This window comes from Botrytis fragariae (genome assembly GCF_013461495.1).
Source record: "Botrytis fragariae strain BVB16 chromosome Unknown tig00000001, whole genome shotgun sequence".
NCBI classification, from domain to species: domain Eukaryota; kingdom Fungi; phylum Ascomycota; class Leotiomycetes; order Helotiales; family Sclerotiniaceae; genus Botrytis; species Botrytis fragariae.
Genome location: NW_023500987.1, coordinates 1,131,354 through 1,150,386, shown reverse-complemented (window position 1 = coordinate 1,150,386; position 19,033 = coordinate 1,131,354). Strand labels below are relative to the sequence as shown.

Below are 19,033 nucleotides of genomic sequence, written 5' to 3'. Positions count from 1 at the left end.
TAAAGTTTGTTGTGGCTTGATGCATGGAACGAGTATAAAGCCACCGACAAAATCAAATGAAATCATTGCTCGTGCGAGGAAAAAGAATCATTAGCTCACGAAACGTACTAAAGCAGAGTGAGTAAGCTACATCAGGTTATTCCACTACTCTGCGGATGAACAGAAGTTATCAGTTGAGGTCATAGCCCTGTTTGATCTCAAAACCCATAGTTACGATTGGTTGATAGTACCAGATTCATAGAGAACGTACTTTCTTTTGCTCTACCTTTTGCGATCACAACAAAAGCCCCGAACGGATGGAGGGGAGGACGGACGACGGACGACTAAATGCTAGGCATTATCACTATGAAATAGCCTGTGAATGGCGTCCAATTTTAAAAAAAAATTCAAATGACTTGGATTTGAGTTTTTGGCTTTTTTGACCAATTAAATCTACAGGTTCATCTCTTTCCGACGTGAAAATTTAACAAATTTGGACTTAATGTCCGCTTCTTCACTTTATTAAGCGTGTCAAGACTCAAGCCCCTTCATCCGTCTACCCACAGCCGCGTGTTAAAATTTCTGTCATCATACAAATTATTAAGACACTACACAAGTACCGGTGCCTAAGCATCTAGTTTTTTTAATGGCTTACCTAATAGTTGCTGCTATTTCAAATATCAGGTTGTTGAACGGTAAATGCAAGTGTGCGGAATATGATGAAGATGGACGGAACTAGAAATAGATTTATTCAAGGATATCAATGAATGCTAACGGCTGATATCATCCCTTTGATGAAAAGCAGTAATTATCGACTGATTTTTACCTTTTTAAACTTTATTAGATAACAATCCTTGAGGATGTCTATCTGCAAATCATCAAAAGCATACAATTCGGTCTTGCTTGTGTGGGAGGAGGGGTTGAGACTGGAGATGATGTCTCGCCTTGAGTATCGAAAAGTTGCCCTTTTTGTTATCGATCCAAGGAAATGGACCCTGAATCGTCATTGTGGGGAAGAAAAAGAAGGATTGAAGTCCAAAACCATGATTGGAAAAGTAACTTTTCGGTAAGGGGCCCGGTCTCCGAAGCGAATGGCGCAACTCCGATACAGTCATTGGATGGCTTTCGGGTGTATGGATATTGGGTGGGATGCAATTCTGCCGGTATTCTCCCCGAACATCATTTTTCCATGGAAACTAACTACATAAGTTGTGCGAAACGTGTAATACCTAGGTTATAACTAATTGAAGACTGAAGACATTCATCAACGATGCCAGGTTTCATCCTATACGTAATTGGCATGTTGATGTTTCTGAAAATAGCTCATCACATCACCAGCATGATAAGTGTGTCTTCTCGTAACTTATCCATCAATAATACCGAGGCTTGAGCTAGGTAGAAGGTTCATCACCTTGGAACATACCTAGGTGCTACCAATATCATGGTCACTTACGCCACACTGGGGCTGAGACACAACTCTTTTTGTATGGTAATGATCAACAGTGCGCCAGCCTTATCAAGTAAACGATCACCATAGGACCTCATGAAGACTTTCATTGTGACTTCCGCTTACCTCCGTCGTACTTGGGAACATGCACAATCATCCTACGTTGTAACATTTATAGAGGAGCCGTTGCCCGAACAGAGAAAAGCAAAATATTGCCGACGAAACAGTCCTTGCCACCCAATGCTGCTTTAACAGACCAGATATCAACATTCTATCAAGCATTGGAGGTGCCGTGCTTTCCCTCAAGAGAGGGAGGTCAGGTTTGACGGATGGCTAAACCCTGACCAGGTCAGGGTAGCTTGTTAGTCTTGAGGTTTCTCACTCGGTGTCGCTCCTGAGGGCTAGAAGAGCTTCAGTTGCACACGCTAATGATTGATGTCGGTGTTGCCCATTGATCATTGACCACTGACGACAAACTAAAGCTTGCTGTCAAAAGAATTCATCGTTCAGTGACGGTAGAGTAGAGGAAGCAGACACCAAGTATCAAGTAACTCTATTGCATCACCAGAAAGTAACCGAGTACTCCATTTTAAGGGTTTGCTTGAGGTTTGATCGATATAAGGTTCCAGGGGACAGCTCACCTTAGCGTCTCTAACAAGTATGTCTTGGAAATGTGTACATTTCATGTGCTAACCCTCTAGATATCCGCAATTATACCCAGTCGATACTTAAGTAGAGAAAAGCACAGCAAAAGAATGCCCATTTTATATCTAAATTCCCCCATCTCCCAGGATGCTAGGTATCTTTGAAGATCTCAATTAGCACCTTCTTGAGTGCTAAATTTACGGTGTGAGTGATTGCGCAATTTATAGAAAGAGCATAACTGTTTAGCTCTCTGATCGTCACACTGCATAAGAATCATGTTCTAGATCGTGCGTTCCCAGTCCCTGGACAACTCGATGTTTGCCGCCTATAACGCTGGCTCCTCTACTGTTTCCTTTGATGGCTCATGATAAACATCGTATATTGGTTCTTACAATTTACCTTTTACCAACACGCATGACTGTGTTATACTGGGCTAGTGCAACTGCCATTGCATATATGATTGGTTCTCTCACTGATACCCGACTGAATATCCTTTTGGCAGAGCTCTTATAAGACACCCATGCACGATCTAGCTTCGATTGCCAAGTTGGCGTAGCTTGTTGGGGGATACGCCAGCAGTGAGTCTAACAGATCGAGGAGGTGAACATGGTCTTCAACCTAGAAAAGATTCGGTGGTTCCCAAAGATGTACAACTCCGAGTCTAGTCTACTTGTCATTTATCACACATTGGGCTTGTCACATCTGCTATGAAGTGCATGGCCGAGTATGCCTTCTCCGTCGAAGGCATTGGACAGGATCTTTCCCGTCGCACCCATGGTTCTTGTCGCTGGGCCTCGGCCCCCCCATGATTGTTTTTTGTTTGGAGGAGACCCACCTTCGCCGATGGCGTTAATTACTCTCCTTCTAGTCATATGTTCTTGAGAGCCACTTCCCGTGAAGTCGGTGAATCATCTTTGCGTGGGTGCACAAAAGCCACATCGCAGTAGAACATACTTTATGCACTGCAAATGAATATTGCACAGTCTGTGACTGCAAGGCTTGCTTGGTCGCACCGGCAAAAGGTTTGGCTTCTGGCTATTAAAGTCCCATAATCTCGCAAACAGCTGTGAAACACAGCATCAATTCAACACAATGCGACAGCTCTGGAGACAAGCATGAAGCCTCAATATGCCGGCAATCCTTAGGATACCATCAGGGTTTGCGGGTTTCCAGAACTTGAAAGCTCGACAATTTAAATGTATTCGGGTAAGATATGAACCCCACAATCAGACTTCGTAGCAGCAGCAGAGATATCCATGTGGTGCTCTTGGAGCTCCTTTTCTGTGGTAAATAGTTTCCAAGCTCGATGATCCGGGTTTTGCAGAAATTCGCCACGCAACAGTTCACCCCACCACCAAAATTCAGATCCTGAAATCCTCGATCTTGACCACCCCAAATAAGATTGAAAAGCATCACGATCCAAATAATAAATGAAGGCTTATCTGGTTCTTGGTAAATCTCATGTTTTGGGTATATCAATATCCGTTTATGGACGTATGACAAGTTCATTGGATAAATATGGAAGCATAATTGCATCCAGGCACTCTTCAATGTCTTACGCATCTATACCCGACCCCCCACGCCCAACGAACAAGCTACAAAGATCGACATCAGCGTCGCGTCGTATCATCGACTATGAAGAAAACCAAACGCTGTTTTCATCCACAAGTTGAGAATGTTCGGGAGAATAATGAATTCCATCGGCAACTCTTTGTCAGTGGGACTGAGAAAAACCATAGTCCAAGTCCGGCATCCCCACTTGTCCCCTTCCTACACCTGCAATCTCCAAGCGGCAGTAGACGCCGCCTATAACCGACCCTATCTTAGCTCTCCGGAATTCTTGCTATGAAATACATGAACATCGTAAGTCCACAACATCGAATATTCATCTTGATTACCTGAAAATACATGTATATTGATATAATCTCTGCTATCTAGTGATCATCCTTCGACTGAAAAACCTTGCTGCGCATCATAATTTCACACAAGCATTTATTGACTTCCATTGAAACCTAAAACTATATCATAGCAACTATGTCCACTCGGTTTTATGTATCAACAATGACCTTCCCTTCTTTCCCCAAAAGGCCCCGAAGACTTTCATATCCTTGAGAATCAGAAGCGAAGATCTGTTTCTTCCAGTCCTCACTCCTTGAAAGACATGCAATAGCATCAGAACAAGTGCCGCGGAGATCCTAAGCGCACTAAACCTTATCTTATCGCTCAGGACTGAGAGAAGACGTGAAGCGCTACCACCGACGATCATTCCTTACTATCTTACCGGGATCTTATAATAGGCCATGGTCTTCAAATGCTTAGGCAAAATCTGATCCGCCCATATATAAATTGTCAATTCCGTTATTGTAATCGTCTTACAAGTCAATCATACGCGGCAAACTGAACTTGAATTCCATGATTTCAGCGAATACGAAGCATTCAGTTTAAAGCGGCTGACATTCGCAGCAACATTATCAAGGGTTGTTGAAGGGAACCAGCGAGTTTGTTGTAGGCAGAGGATGTTTCTCGTGCCCCAAATATATTTGCAAACCATTGCAAGATCTTGGATGTTCACCCAGGACTGACCGAGCGCCAGACAATCAGACCTTTTCGCATGACCTCCATAAGTGTACGGGGAGAAAAGGCTGGATCTTTGGCTAACAGTAGGCTTTTGGGCGAGATCACTTCGATTTGGGTGAGATATGCAGCGTAGCAACCTCGCCTAGGAAAACATGCTCTGGGACCTCGGGAGAGCACGGATCCTGAAGTCGTATTCTTGTGCTCAATATAACATTGCCATCAAATCTGATTTCTATAAGAATATTCTGAACACCTTAAGTTTCAGTCGAGATACCTAATTCATAGCGCGGGAGAGATGGGCACATGATACGGAACTGTTCCTGTATTCTTGCTTCCACCTGATACGAGGGTCTCGGCACAAACTTTGGACAACAGAGCAGCAAGATAGATTTCTCCAACAGCACGATAATACAGCGCAGTAAGCAATGCTATCCCGTGAATTGTCAGCAACAGTTTGGCCCATGAAAGGAGCCTCGCTCTATTTACTGTCAATGGGGTAGTTGTGATGCTTAGTGCATGTATGGTCGAAATGCATAGTCTTCGCACGAATTATTCAACTTCCGGGATTGTGTGATGCTGAAGCAGCGCATAAAAGAGCCGCATAAGCGCGCATAGTCATTTCGATTGGTTATAAGGTGTAATACGTGTTATATTGGCGACGAGAGAAAAAGCGCAGCGATTGTTCTTAGCTTATACATTTTCTTCTTTGGAGTGACATCATTAAGCATTTGGCAGCTGAAAAATTCCAATAGAACCGCAACCTTACTTACTCTAATAACTCTTTGTTGTTCATTTGGAAATAAATCATCACAAAATACATGTTGGAGATGCTATTTGGAGATAACTCCAAGTACACCTTGCAGAGAAAGATAAACATAAAACCCACCTCTAGTTACCTGACATAAGCCCCTCTTAAACGAAAATATTGAGATTGAGAAAACTCAATAGACCCTTATCACATATTTCTCAATGAGACCTTTCCGCAGTCAACGCTTTTGATGAGGTTTGATACCACTTGGAATCATTGATATGAACTATTGAGTAGGAAAGACATCTCTAACTGAAGAAAGTGGAAACAAATGACTAGTGGTTAGTTTCAAATGAATTTCCAGAAAGAGAGAAAAGCACTTTCAGATGCTGATAGGGAACCTGGGTGACAAATAGATATTTTAATTACTTCTCTCATGTTCCTGTTAACTAGCTTACAACCCACTTTGTATAAATATCCTTGCACTCACCTGATTCTATCATTGGGTATGTACAATAAGGAATGACTAGGAACGGGTCCTCCACGCACCAAGTATCTCACATCTCCGTAAAATTTTGCAAAGAAACATTCGGCTAGATAAATCAGGGTCACTAATATCTGCGTAGAAGTGCACGAAAGAAGTTAAACGGAAAGTTTGAATTTCGACCACTCCCTAAACAATGTATGCATAGGTAGTTAGCACGTTTACTCCCAGGCTTGATGGAGTATCGATAGTCTAATTTTTCTGAGTAAAGTATTCATAGAGACTGGAGTTTATACGCGTCGGTGGGCACAACAGTGTGGGCATGATGCTGAGATGCAATATCGATCAAGGAAAAGACAGGGTTGGTGATACGCTCAAATATCAGTTTCTGAAGATATGTGCAGGCGTTGTAACATCGGTATTTGTCAATGGCTTTTACGATAGCACCAAGAGGCACCAACACCTCTGTCAGAGAAAGTAGCATATTGGGCGTGAAAGATATGGCAGAGTTGGAAAGAAAAATGTTCAATACTCGTTTAAAGATCCAGACGAATTACTGAAGAATTTCTGCTACAAATCCGGCATGCTCGATTTCGCCGACATGAAGCATAAGCACATGCCCGTGCTGTACGATTTAACAAAGGGTTACGAATGCAAAACCAACAAGACCTTGGATTATTGTCTTCATTGGGAAGAGGAAACAACGTAGAAGTCCATTCGAAAGCTGTCTCACACAATAAGATTCCCCTAAAGATCACCAGGAACAAAGCTCACCGGAAGCCATTGATGGAGCCCACTTGGATTCTCTGCAATTTTTGAATTGGCTTTGAGCTTTGAACTTTGGACTTATGGACGATTCTTCTCACGAAGTACAATTCCCTCAATATCTGAATCGTATCTTAAATGGGTAAGAAGACTTGAAATCTTTTCATTATAATTTTGGAAATTAATTAATGATTTGGGTATTTCAAGCAGCTTCTTAGAATTTCGCTCATATCCTTGCCACTAGGCTACGGAATGAGAATGAACATGGCAGCAAATAGTAGGCATACATATGAAAATTGTAACAGCTCACTCTTCTCTTTATACCTATCTCAATCTTGTACAATCTCATGATTGTTCATTCTTTGTCCCTTCCAAGTTCTCATTGACATTTGTTCGTACTGATACCGATATGCGTCGTAAAAATATCGCCGTACTAGCCCCTCGGTTAGCGCATCCCACAAGAGAAGAGAACATTTTGATACCGACAACTTCAAGAATCGTAATTTTTACCCCATCGAAGACCCCAACCTCCCCGCCTCAACCACATTTCGATCATTTCTGCAAATATGGCGCCCGCGACGCAGCAAGTCTTCATCGATGGCACTTTCGAGGATTTGGCACAAGAGCTGGCCGAATACCTTGAAATCGGCCCAGAAGTTCAACCCCTCCTTGCAGCAAAACAAAAGGATGAAGCTTTAAAGAAACTCGTCACTGCTTCGGAAAAGTTGAACTCATCCCCAGAGAAAGAATTTACTGCCGCATACAACCTATTGGTCTATCTCTGCAACCAGTCTCCAAATGTCAACATGTATCTGCCCAGAATTTGCGACAACCTCGCAAAACCAATTACTTCATCACCTTTGAATGGACCAGGCCTCGCGCTGAATGTTTTGACAACTATCTTCAACCTTTTACAACCAGATAATGAGACCAGATTTAATGTCTTCCAAGCTGTTCTTAAGCTTATTAAGAACAGTGGAAACTACGAAATGTTGCGACCACAGTTGAAGAAATTGGACACCTGGATTGTTGAATGGCAGATTGAGGAGGAGGAGCAAAGAAAACTTTTTGAAATGATCGCAGAAGTGGCAGATGATTCCGGCGAGGAGGAGTACGTTTGAAGTCAATCTTAGTGACTCGAGTATATTTTACTAATCTTACTACGTTTAGGGAATCATACCAATATATTCTCAAAGCTCTCCGAACTTTCGACGGCAAAGATGAGAAAGCCATTGCTTCCGAATCGGCCCAGAAACTCGCCATTAAAGCATTAAGAACCGCAATTCTCTCCAGCACCCATTTCGATTTCCACGATCTTACTTCCCTTCCCGCCGTTCAAGCCTTGAGCGATTCCCACGCAATCTACTCTGAACTCCTTGAAATTTTCGCCGAAAAGGAACTTGAGGACTACAATGATTTCCAAGACGAGCACGATGGTTTCGTCGAGAAAGAGAACTTGGACAACAGCAAGTTGCACCGTAAGATGCGACTCCTAACCTTGGCTAGTTTGGCCGCCTCTACCCATACCCGCGAACTTGAATACAAGCGCATTTCCAAAGCGTTGCAAGTCGCACCCGAAGATGTTGAGATGTGGGTTATCGATGTTATCAGAGCTGGTTTGGTTGAGGGCAAATTATCACAACAGAAGCAAGTTTTCCTTATTCACAGAACCACATACCGTGTATTTGGAGAGAAGCAATGGCGTGAGGTTGCCACGAGGTTGGATCAATGGAAGGAGAGCTTGAGGGGTGTAAAGGAGGTCATTAGCAGGGAGAGACAAGCTGCTGAAACTCAAAAGGAGAAAGAAATCCAAGAGGCCGATAAGAAGGTTTCTGGTACACAGGGGATGAGAGCTGGACGAAGAAGTGATAACATGGTAGAGATGGGTACTGATTAGGACATCAACTCATGAAAGTTGTTATTAATTCATGGATTGGTCTCAAAAAAAGGTTCCTCGTTTCGTCGGCGTTCTTAGATGTTTGTACAGTGGCAAGGCAATGGTTTGCATTAGCATCTGGTAATGGTGTAGGAGAACATCCATTATTTTCATGTTCACGATGAAGCCACGATATGAAGCCATGAAAAGGGAGTGAAGTGAAAACAAGATTAAGAATAGAAATCTAAATATCGAATGAGATGTACATTTGAACATGCCTGATGTTTATGATTTCTACAAGTATGGGATCTCAATGAGAATGAAGGATGTCAATCCCAGATTCGTATTATATGTTTGTTATTTGTCGCTGTATGCCTCTTTTCATACTCTGTATGAGGTATTTTTTACTTTCCTGATCTATATTCCGGATTATTCCCTCCCTGCCTGCTCCCGTGTATCTATCAAACTCCCTCCTATGCAATCTACCTATATCCATTTCCATGCCCATCACTCCCAAAAACATGTGTCCTCGACCCCTCTCAGAATGTCTTTCCCAACTTCTCCTCCAACTTCTTCCTGGTCTCCTCGTAAACTCCCTCTGGGGTCTTTGTAGCATTGAGTTTGATGACTCTGCCCTGCTTATCAAAATAATCCACAACCGGCATACTTGTCTCTATGAAAACCTTGAATCGCTTCTGAATGCTCTCAGCATTGTCATCTGTTCTGCCACTAGTCTTCCCCCTCTCCATCAATCTCCTTTGCATTTCCGCCTCGGGGCAATCGTAGAACAACACATATCTTCCTTTACAAACCGTATCTTCGAATTTATGAGCCTGATCTAATTTGCGTGGAAATCCATCAATCAAGAACTTCCCAGTTCCAGTGGGGGATTTGGAAATGACTTCCGTCATGGCGTTTTCGAGCAATTGAACTGTGACTTCCATGGGGACTATAAGACCGTTCTTGATGTAATCTTTAATCATTTCTCCGAATTCAGAGCCGGGACGCTCTTGCTCGGCTCGTAATAGATCCCCAGCGGAGAGATGGGTAAAGTTGTAGTCCCGGACGAGATTGGCGCATTGAGTACCTTTTCCGGCTCCTGGACCGCCGAGAACGAAGAGGATGGTTACTTTTTCGGGAGAGAAGGTTGGGGTTGGTTTTGGGGGAGAAGAGAGTTGGGGGGTTGGAGGGGCCATGTCTGGTGGTTTGTAATGTTAGAGATGAGTTTGTGCTGAGTATGGAACGGGAAGTAGTGTGAAAGGGAAAAGTTATTTCTGGTAGATGGGTGGATAGATGGATGGACAATGAGCAAATGCATGAGATGAAGTGGTTTTTGAGTATGACCATCAGCCCATCAACGAAACTTAAAGCGGCCCTCGAATCCATTCAATCAAGAGAATGAATCCCATGTGTTGTCCCCATCCAATCTTCCAATCGCATTCACCCCAATCATCCATAACCAATAGCAAGGAGAATACATAACATACCAGTGCCAGCTCTACTCCTAACCATCAATGCATAAGCACCACTTCCCACCAATGTAATAGCAACAAAAGGCCAGATCTTCAATGGACTTTTACTAGGTCCTCCTGTTGAGTAACCTCTTGTAGATTTGACATTCGCATGGAATTGAGGACGGAAACTGCGTGTTCGTGGGAGAGATTGGAAGGGCGAAGATTGTTGAAGAAATCGACGCGAGAATCGGGGGAGTGGTTGTGCCATTTTGGTGGTGTGGTGTGTGGTATGGTGGAAAAGGAGATGGAGATATTTTGCTTTGATTTACATGTGCATGAGGAAGCTTAGCTTTGGAGATGGGAATTTTGGGCGAGGCTCGCTAGGGGTTTTTTGGCTGGGGTTTGGCAGTGACCGTGCAGGGAAATTTGCTAACTTCATTTCCTCCCCTATTCTTTTCCTAACCCTTTCCATATGTACCTACAGGCGATATGATATACATGGATAAATGTTTTCTACGTAAATTGAATACAACAATTTACTACAAACGTGCTGATTCATGACTGATGACATCGTAAGGGTAGATAGCAGAGAAAGCAGTAGGTTCATGTTTTATTTCCACGACAAGGCAGCTACAGACCATGTTACGTGGATAGCAGATTGGACAGCGGGAATGATGAATGATCAGAAGACCTCACAGTACTTACGATGTTGCTTGATGGGATGGGATTCTCTAAACCTCAGGAGACTGGTTGCAGCGGATGAGAGCTGTGTTGGTCCTGAAGGTAGAGCGATTAACGTAACGGACTGGAGACTATCTAGGTAAGGCAAATTTATACAGGTATGCTTATGAATCATGTTAGGAAGCTATAAATATTCATGGAGAATAGTACTCCCGCATCTATTGTCTTCGATTTAGTGTGAATCCTTTGGCATATCCATATTAATTGCTGTTATTTGTTTGGAACGATGGCATGTTGCGGATGTGTTTGGTCGAGGTTATGATGTGAGTAGGTACATAGTGCCCGTATGAAAGTTGTGGGTTGCTTCAGCCTATTATATTTTGATGTCAGAGAGCTCCAAGTAGAGTGTCGCTGTGTATATTTGAAACGAATGTGCAAGGACATTGTGGATGATCGCCGGGACTTCGAAGATCCCTAGACGCCAAGCTGGGAAAAAATCACCTCAACTATGGGACTGCAAACAGTGAATTCAAGACACATCAAATGAAGTTCACAATGAATCGAAAGATTATTTTATTATTAATTTGTAGTATTCACAGCTCAAGAGATCGACGCAGTCTTGTTAATTTAATATGCTTGCAATGAAGTATCATATGTACAAGAGAAGTCGATGTCAAAGCATCATCCACATCCTCTGCAAAAATCCAGCAGCTCCGTAATTGAACCAAATCAGCCATCTAACTTGCGTCACAAGTGTAGATCACACGTCAGGGTATATCGTCGCTGGGTCACGAAAGAAAAAGGTATGTCGTTAGGCCAAATTATCGAAAGAAATTGAAGACGCCATCGTTAATGATCCGGACGCCTTTCGATGCTCAATTAAGAAATTTAGATGAGCTAGTTATGAATTAGTTTCGAGATAGAGATGAGAGATTGTGGATGGAAAACATACAAGAGCAACGGCACCAGCAACAACCATTCCGAAAGCGGAGACTTGGATGTGGCCAGCAGCACCAGTAGCGTAAGCAATTGGGGAGCTGGTTCCAGATGGGGAGGAAACGACACCGGAGGAGGCAGTTGGGGCAGCAACACCGCTAGCGGCAGCAACACCAGATGGGTTGGAGCCGGAGGTGAGGCCGGAAGATTCACCGGAGGAAGATCCAGTGGAACCGGAGGTGATGCCGGAAGATTCTCCAGAGGAGGCACCAGCGGTGGCAGCAGATCCGGAGAGACCAGTAGAGCTTGGGCAAGCGTAGACGGTGACAGTCCTATGGATATCGTTAGTATTGAAGTTCGATCTAAATTTTCGAAGTCGAAAAAACTTACTCAGTGGCAACTGCGACGGAGGCCATGGCGGCAACGGTAAGGGCGAGGATGTTGAACTGCATTTTGATAGATTGAAGTTTTTTGGTTTGGGTTCTGGTTTGGAAGTGTTTGGATTTTGAAGAGGTTGATTGTTTTTTTAAATGAGTGTGTGATTACTATATTGTAAATGAGTGTAACTGATCGATGGATACAGAAGAAAAGAAAAAGGTAAACTGAAGACGAACGGCAGCGTCATATATACACGCGTCTAATTGTCAGGTATAAAGGCCATCAAAGGTGATATCCCGGGTTATTCCCCCCTTTGATAACGATTCCCCTGTCGACCCACAAAGTAAATCTCCCCGACCCACTAAGCGGAGATTGACAAGTTCTACCGTCTCCAATTCTCATTTCTTCCACAATTTGAATAAGGAATTAGGAAGAATTCACGGGAATGAGGCGATTCGTTGATACGATTGGGGCTGCAATCTATCACAGTTCCATGGCAAATCTCCTTGTTGTTCCTGCCGTACGCCCCCATGTGCCCATGCTATCGAATCTTGATTCACTATCAACTAACCAATAGGTTACTACTCTTTTTGTACTCGGCGATAGATTGAACCTTTTGGGGTCGATATCGTCTGTGGTATGATTGTAACACTGGTGTGGCGGCATGGATGTATCGCTTGTGGCAGAAAATTGTATGGTTTACATGTTTTGGTACGATGTCCACATAGAAAATATAAATTCATCTAATCGTCGAAGAATCGAAGCTCCACTCAGGCCTGTCAAGGTTGGAGCATACAAGGAATACCTGTGTTTGCTTTCAAGATTCTCATTAGAATCATGAAATTGGTGAAGCCAAATACAATCTATCATTGGTGAATGTTAGACAGCGATTTGAGAAATTGGAAAAACGTCATATGTAACTTGAATTAGCAACAAGATGAACAACTAATATTTCTATACATAGATGCTACCGTGCTACTAAAAGCATAGTCACTACAATAGTAGCCGTTAATAGATTCACTAGTCACAATTTACCGTTCATCATACGAATCCGTCGCACAGCATGAAGAAAACTCATGAAGGCCACGAACGATCGTGACGAAAAGCGAATTCTAAAATGTTCAAATATTGATATTCCAGAAATCTAGACAAATCAAAATTGACAGGTGGACGGGTTCTTGCAGGGCTATCGGTGGTATTTCATGCGGGCCCCTGCAGCAACTTAAGATTAAACCCCATATTGTTTCTCAAATGGTTCCTGGATCATGGTAGTTAGTTCACCGATATGTTCATGACAATCGCGATAACATGGCTGGGCACGGCATGGCAGTGTGGGAGTGAACGTTGTTTCTCCCCCAGCCAAGCAATCTCTTAGACGTCTGGAATCATACATTCTGCGGAAGGATCAATTGGATACCGTAGGATTTCTAGGAGTAGTAAGGTATCGTCAAGATTCAATCCCTAGGTAAACGACCAATGATACCTATCCCACACCTTCGAGGCTCTGGGGATCGACATCTCATTAGGGCTTTTATGGAATTTATTAATTGTTTGGCCGTTTTGCCCTCGTCTGTCAATTTATTTTTATATGAAAAATCCAGGTACATGTAGGTATCCTCAATTCCATCATTTGAATGGTCCTTGACCGCTACGATTACTATACCCGGACGGACCAGATGCAATATCTACGAGATGACTTTTTTCATCATGAAGTTTCAAGGTCGAACTTATATTTATTGTTTCGAGTGATTGACATCAAATCATGGATGGATAGCGTTAATTTTGTTTATCAGGATGGAAGTTCAGACGTTGGTTAAAATGAAGCTTTCGCGTCAGGTCTTAGATATGCACTGTGCAAGTGACGGAAGTTTTGGTTCGCTTATCCTATCAGATGTCTCATTGTCAAGATGAAGGAGTGTGGATTCAGTGGATGTGTCTTAAAGGGGTAGGTAAGCAGTGAAATCATCTGAAACGAAATGGGCATATGGTGATCAGAGTGTAGATCGAGGGTTCTCGACTGTCAATATCACTTAATGACAGGCTGCCTGTAAGTATAATCGAACATATAGAAAGTGGGAGCTTTCATGTGTGAATAAAGATGAACATGATGGAATGGTCTGTTACACATCACTTATAATGAATTCATTTCGCCCAAGTACTTAACAGGATGCCAGTGGCAAATATTAGAACAAATCAATCTTGAATCTGTTTTCTGAACTCAAGTTGGGTCAAAAACAAAGCCCGAACAGATTCGTGGTAGAATGAAAGCTGTGAAGGCTGGCTCGCAAATCCGGTACTGTTCTTTATTGGCATTTTAGGTAGTATTAAAAGGAGATGCAGTCAAGTCAGGTAGATGGGTATTCACTCTCAAATTCACTCTCAAATTCCACAAGCCTATGGATAGATAATATATTTTGATATCAAGTGCTCTTTTTTTATTATGTTTTATGTAAGTACATAGGATTAGTGCTAGCAAACAAAGCAAAATAAAGAGCAAGTCAAACTCGCAGCAAAGTACCATGAATTTCCTCCTGCAAGCAAATCTTCCATTATCACCCCCAGTTCCTTCCCCTTTCCTCCCTTAAAACACCATAATTAATCCATCGCTAAGAAAATGCCAGTGCCAGAATACTCCTCGCTTCCTTCCATCCATTAATGCATTCGTAATATCGTAGAAGTGATCAGATAAACCGAGAGAAGTGATTGATTTACTGAATGGTGATCTTGCGGCCTTCTTGCTTCTTAGCCTTTGGAACGATGATGCTAAGAATGCCGTTCTTCATGCTAGCCTGAACTGCATCTTGATTGACGCGAACTGGGAAGCTGAAAGATCGGGAGAATTCACCGATGCTACGTTCAGAAACCCAGAACTTGTGATCAGGTTCCTTGGCCTTTCTCTCCTCGCTGGCCTTGGTCATTTGGGTGTTGGCGTCAGTGCTGGCTGGAGTTGTCGCATCTTCATCTTCGACGGTTGGTTGGTGAACTTTGTCTTTGTGTTCGGTTTCACCACCTTCAGTGATGGCGCCAGACTTGGGTGCGTCTTCGACGAAACCAGCTGGTGGAGTACCGGAAGTGTAAGAGCGCTCGGTACGACCACGGATGGTGAGGGTTTGGTCATCGACGAATTCGATTTCGACATCCTTCTGCTCGATACCTGGAAGTTCACCATGGAGTTCATAGACTTCACCAGCTTCCTTGACATCGAATTTGGGGGTGAAGGTCTTCATGACATTGCTACGGTGGTGACGAGAGTTGGTGTCATTGCGGCCACTGCTGTATTGGTCGAAGTCGTCAAGAAGACGGAAGAGAGGATGGAAGGAGGAAGCCTCGTTTGTGATGTAGTGTCGTGGGAAGAAAGACATTTTGCGTGTGGTTGTTTGTGGTTTGAGAATTCGTTTGATAGTTGTTGCGACTGGAAGTCTTGAAGTTGTTCGATAAAAAGATTGCATGGAACTGTATTGAAGATTGTTGTACTGATGAAGAAAAAAGAGAAGAGGTTATTCAGAGATTGAGCCTACCTTTATATATTGAACTTGATGGACTCCTGGACTTTCTAGCAATTGCTAGAATTTACGATGTTGATGTAATGGACAATATTCAATTGAACATCAGCATCTTCTAGAATGACGACTACCATGTTTGAGAGCAAATAGAATCACAAAGAATAGATGCGGGGTTAGAAATCAGGAGACATCAGGCCATTGAAGCATGAAGCAATCACTGGAATATGCTGGAAAATGCTAGAAGGTGCTAGAAACTCGCCGGAATTTGTGAGAACATTCTATGAATGATAATCATGAGAATCATCTGATATGATGGCAAAGTTCGAATTCGGTAGGATGGTTAATTCAATAGACATCTCCATATTCAATGTCTTGGTGTTGTTGGATCAAACGATGAGAAGTGGTAGGTAGTTCGGGTAGGTGGGGGTGGTCGAGGTGCTTTCGACGGTTGCTTAGTAATCAGGGCTATAACTCATCGCTGCTGTTAAAAAATAGCTAATATCTGAGTAGTCACGTGGTAATATTAGCAACTTCGTAGCAGAGTCTCCCACCATTACCAGCCCCGAGAAGCCATTAATAATTTGTTGTTTTGGTTTCTAGTGCAAGGCCTTAAAATTAGAGAGACGTTTGAGTTGCTAAATCAGAATTGTAACATTGAGGATCATCAGGCCTGCTATGTAGGTATTTCTCTTGGTTTCCGGCTTCTATTCGAGTCGTGAAAATGTCTATCTATCTATAATCATGTGCTTATCACCTGCCTTCGACGTATAGACCTCTTCCTCCAGGGAAGTGACTCTCTACAAAATGCCTACTGTATTTGGCAAGTTCGATCAAGTGGTCAATAAATCAAGTCACTATAATTGCACCGTTCTTGTTTTGCTCATGGTTTCTCCCGTTCGACTTTTCAACCCATGACACTCATTCTCATATCCTCTGGTTAAGATTCTAATCGTTTGTTACACAAAAGAAGAATACCAAACATCATGAAGCCCGAACCGCTTCCGGTTCTTTGTGCGACACACCCGAGGGACGAAAGATTTACTCATTTCATCTTCGACTTCGATTGCACAATTACCATGAAGGACACTAGCCAGCTCATCGCAGACACTGCTATTGCCTATCATCTTGTCGAAGCGAAGGATTTCACTCAAGTGTGGCAAGAAATCGTTACTACGTATGACACTGAGTATAGTGCTCACATTGAGGGATACGAGCCGAAATGGGATACATTGGAGGGGATAATTGAGCGTCAAAGAAGCCAGAAGGAACTCGAGATTAGAAGCATCAACCGCATTAGTATATCAGGTATGTTTGCAGGCATATCCAAAGGAGTTTGGGAAGCTGCTGGTGGGCGCGCTGTCTTGGAAGGAAAATTGGTGATTAGAGAAGGCTTCAGGGAAATCATAGATGAGATTGAGAGACGAAATGGTGTTTGGGGGGTCGTCTCGGTTAGTTTCTCAAAGGACTTTATAAGGGGCGCTTTGGAGCAGTATTTGGGATATTTCATCGAAGCACCAATCGTAGCGAATTCTCCAGACGAAGCAGGAATTCTGAGGGGTCCTGAATGGGGTTGGGAGGCTGGAATCACCACTACTCAAGCTAATTGCTCGGATTGCGATTACGGTCCCTTTCCCAGTACCCAAAAGCTCGTTGATCACTTCCTACACGTTCATAATCGGGAGTTTATGACACCATTAACAACATCGGACACGAAACTAAACGCAATGCACAGATTGCTTCAACATTGGGATCTTGACACCGATGATCAAGCGGCCTATTATGGCGATTCTGCAACAGATATTGAATGCCTCTTTGACCCTTGTGTTAAAGGTATTCTTGTAGGGGATGGAGGGGGTCAGATTCTGGCCATGCTTGATTCTGCCAATGGTCCCGATTTTATGCTGGTTGAATCATATACTACAGACTTTGAAAATGTTACAACTCGTCAACCGGGTCAAGTGCTTGAATCCTAGAAGAAGATATACAAATTTACAACATACTCTCTATCTGGTCGGATGATTCAAGCCCCGTCAGTACAGTCTTTAGCTTTGAGCATTCTCATGGTCCCACCTTCGGAAACAAATTCAACAAGATTGTTTCAGCACCGCTCTCGAGAGTCTCGCTCACTTGAGCTTTGCTGTCCGAAACCAAGACTTGTGCCACTATAAATTATCAAGCATCGCTTTGCAGTGCTCCAAAAATATGTTAGTAGTCCTCGAGTCAACATGTATTACTAGTCCAGTCAAAAGAAAATAGAATCTTAGAAAAGAAGCGTGTGCTCATTTGTTCCGACTTGACCTGTGTCTATTCACTGAAGATTCTGCTATATGTGTGCGTGATTCCGAGTTGGAAACATTTTATCAAACAACTGCATGCATCTTCATTTGGACATAGTGGCAAAGTTCATGAGTTTCAAGTAACACCTGGTTTCGTAAAGGCAATTGCTCGAGGATGCACATGCCTTGCTAGTAATACAAATTCGCATCACCGCTCTGTACAAGAGCATTTTAATCCCTCTTCAATGGCTTATAAATCTCCTCAATGCCCTCTTTCGTAATGATCAACATCTGTAAACCATCACCGACCTCAATATGTCTCTCCACCGCACTGTCAAATGCATCCTTAACCAAATCCTCCACTTCATTTCTAGCCAATGGAATCTTTTCTCTTTCCGCCAAAGCATGTCCTTCGCCACTACCTGGGATATATTGATTTTTGAAATTGACCTGGTTGTCCAAGAAAGGCATGATCAGACTGGCTGCAGCACCTGCAGCTCTGCACTGTTCTCTCTCATAACTTCCAACAGGATCATAACTGTAAACTGCTCCCTTTCCTTCCTCGTCCAAACCTCCGAGAATCGCGGTAACGTAATATGGGAAGAATCGCTTGCTGTATAAAATAGTTGCTAATCGCTGAGCGCATGCTTTAACACTCATGGGCTTGCCGTGTTGGTAGCGGTACATCTTGACGATTGCATCGAGGCGTTCCTTGAGTGCTTCTCCATCTGCGGCAAATCCTACGACTGAGAGAACGAGGGTAGCATCGTCTTGAGCAGCGGTTGTGCCGCCGATCTTGAAGACTTTTGGTTGGTATCTTGTATTAATGCTATATCCGGATGTGGAACGGGTGTCGCCGGCGACGATGGTGAAGTCTGAACCTGAGATTGCTAGAGTAGAGCCACCGTTATCGGTGTATCTGATAATGATGTTAGTCTTAATGCCAGTAAATCACCCATAAAATACATACGGGTAGAAACCATGATGTTGTGTGAAACCATCAGCTTGCTTGGTTGGAGCTTGATTGAAGGAGTAATTTGGACCATTCATCAATGGGTTTTGACTGAACATGGACATCTTGATTATCGTATTCGGGTATCTTTGAAGTTGAAATGCGGAGAGGTATTTGGGAGACTTTGGTAAATATTGTGGAGGTTTGAGATTTGAGGTTCAAAGGTATCACTCTAGATGTCGCGTCGACCTTCAGCCTGGTGATAACTAGCGCCAATCTTTCTGACAGGGGTAGCTACATCGGAACAACTTTATTATATCCCTAGGTATTGA

General features: G+C 43.1%; 9 protein-coding genes across 9 annotated transcripts; 5 read left to right on the top strand and 4 right to left on the bottom strand.

Annotated features, from left to right (window-relative positions):
- Nucleotides 1-1,522: 1,522 nt before the first annotated feature.
- Nucleotides 1,523-1,763, top strand: Bfra_000351 (uncharacterized protein; the record flags this gene model as incomplete). The annotated part of the gene is made up of 2 exons (XM_037330798.1): nt 1,523-1,652; nt 1,714-1,763. 2 exons carry the CDS (start codon nt 1,523-1,525, stop codon nt 1,761-1,763), a joined length of 180 nt encoding a protein of 59 aa, XP_037197131.1.
- A 1,034-nt stretch (nt 1,764-2,797) lies between these two features.
- On the top strand, nt 2,798-3,251 carry Bfra_000350 (uncharacterized protein; the record flags this gene model as incomplete). The annotated part of the gene is made up of 3 exons (XM_037330797.1): nt 2,798-2,919; nt 2,940-3,014; nt 3,173-3,251. The coding sequence occupies 3 exons, from the start codon at nt 2,798-2,800 to the stop codon at nt 3,249-3,251; spliced, it is 276 nt and encodes a 91-aa protein (XP_037197130.1).
- A 250-nt stretch (nt 3,252-3,501) lies between these two features.
- Nucleotides 3,502-3,920, top strand: Bfra_000349 (uncharacterized protein; the record flags this gene model as incomplete). Its single annotated transcript, XM_037330796.1, has 2 exons — nt 3,502-3,565; nt 3,790-3,920. 2 exons carry the CDS (start codon nt 3,502-3,504, stop codon nt 3,918-3,920), a joined length of 195 nt encoding a protein of 64 aa, XP_037197129.1.
- A 3,291-nt stretch (nt 3,921-7,211) lies between these two features.
- Nucleotides 7,212-8,542, top strand: Bfra_000348 (putative eukaryotic translation initiation factor 3 subunit m protein; the record flags this gene model as incomplete). Its single annotated transcript, XM_037330795.1, has 2 exons — nt 7,212-7,756; nt 7,816-8,542. 2 exons carry the CDS (start codon nt 7,212-7,214, stop codon nt 8,540-8,542), a joined length of 1,272 nt encoding a protein of 423 aa, XP_037197128.1.
- A 518-nt stretch (nt 8,543-9,060) lies between these two features.
- On the bottom strand, nt 9,061-10,243 carry Bfra_000347 (putative uridylate kinase protein; the record flags this gene model as incomplete). The annotated part of the gene is made up of 2 exons (XM_037330794.1): nt 9,061-9,719; nt 10,009-10,243. 2 exons carry the CDS (start codon nt 10,241-10,243, stop codon nt 9,061-9,063), a joined length of 894 nt encoding a protein of 297 aa, XP_037197127.1.
- Nucleotides 10,244-11,544: 1,301 nt separating this feature from the next.
- On the bottom strand, nt 11,545-12,044 carry Bfra_000346 (uncharacterized protein; the record flags this gene model as incomplete). The annotated part of the gene is made up of 3 exons (XM_037330793.1): nt 11,545-11,553; nt 11,609-11,924; nt 11,983-12,044. 3 exons carry the CDS (start codon nt 12,042-12,044, stop codon nt 11,545-11,547), a joined length of 387 nt encoding a protein of 128 aa, XP_037197126.1.
- A 2,634-nt stretch (nt 12,045-14,678) lies between these two features.
- Bfra_000345 (putative 30 kda heat shock protein) lies at nt 14,679-15,607 on the bottom strand (the record flags this gene model as incomplete). Its single annotated transcript, XM_037330792.1, has 2 exons — nt 14,679-15,443; nt 15,545-15,607. The coding sequence occupies 2 exons, from the start codon at nt 15,605-15,607 to the stop codon at nt 14,679-14,681; spliced, it is 828 nt and encodes a 275-aa protein (XP_037197125.1).
- An 849-nt stretch (nt 15,608-16,456) lies between these two features.
- Nucleotides 16,457-17,446, top strand: Bfra_000344 (putative upf0655 protein ycr015c protein; the record flags this gene model as incomplete). The annotated part of the gene is made up of 1 exon (XM_037330791.1): nt 16,457-17,446. The coding sequence occupies one exon, from the start codon at nt 16,457-16,459 to the stop codon at nt 17,444-17,446; it is 990 nt and encodes a 329-aa protein (XP_037197124.1).
- A 534-nt stretch (nt 17,447-17,980) lies between these two features.
- Nucleotides 17,981-18,826, bottom strand: Bfra_000343 (putative proteasome component c5 protein; the record flags this gene model as incomplete). The annotated part of the gene is made up of 2 exons (XM_037330790.1): nt 17,981-18,668; nt 18,720-18,826. 2 exons carry the CDS (start codon nt 18,824-18,826, stop codon nt 17,981-17,983), a joined length of 795 nt encoding a protein of 264 aa, XP_037197123.1.
- Between the last annotated feature and the right edge of the window lie 207 nt (nt 18,827-19,033).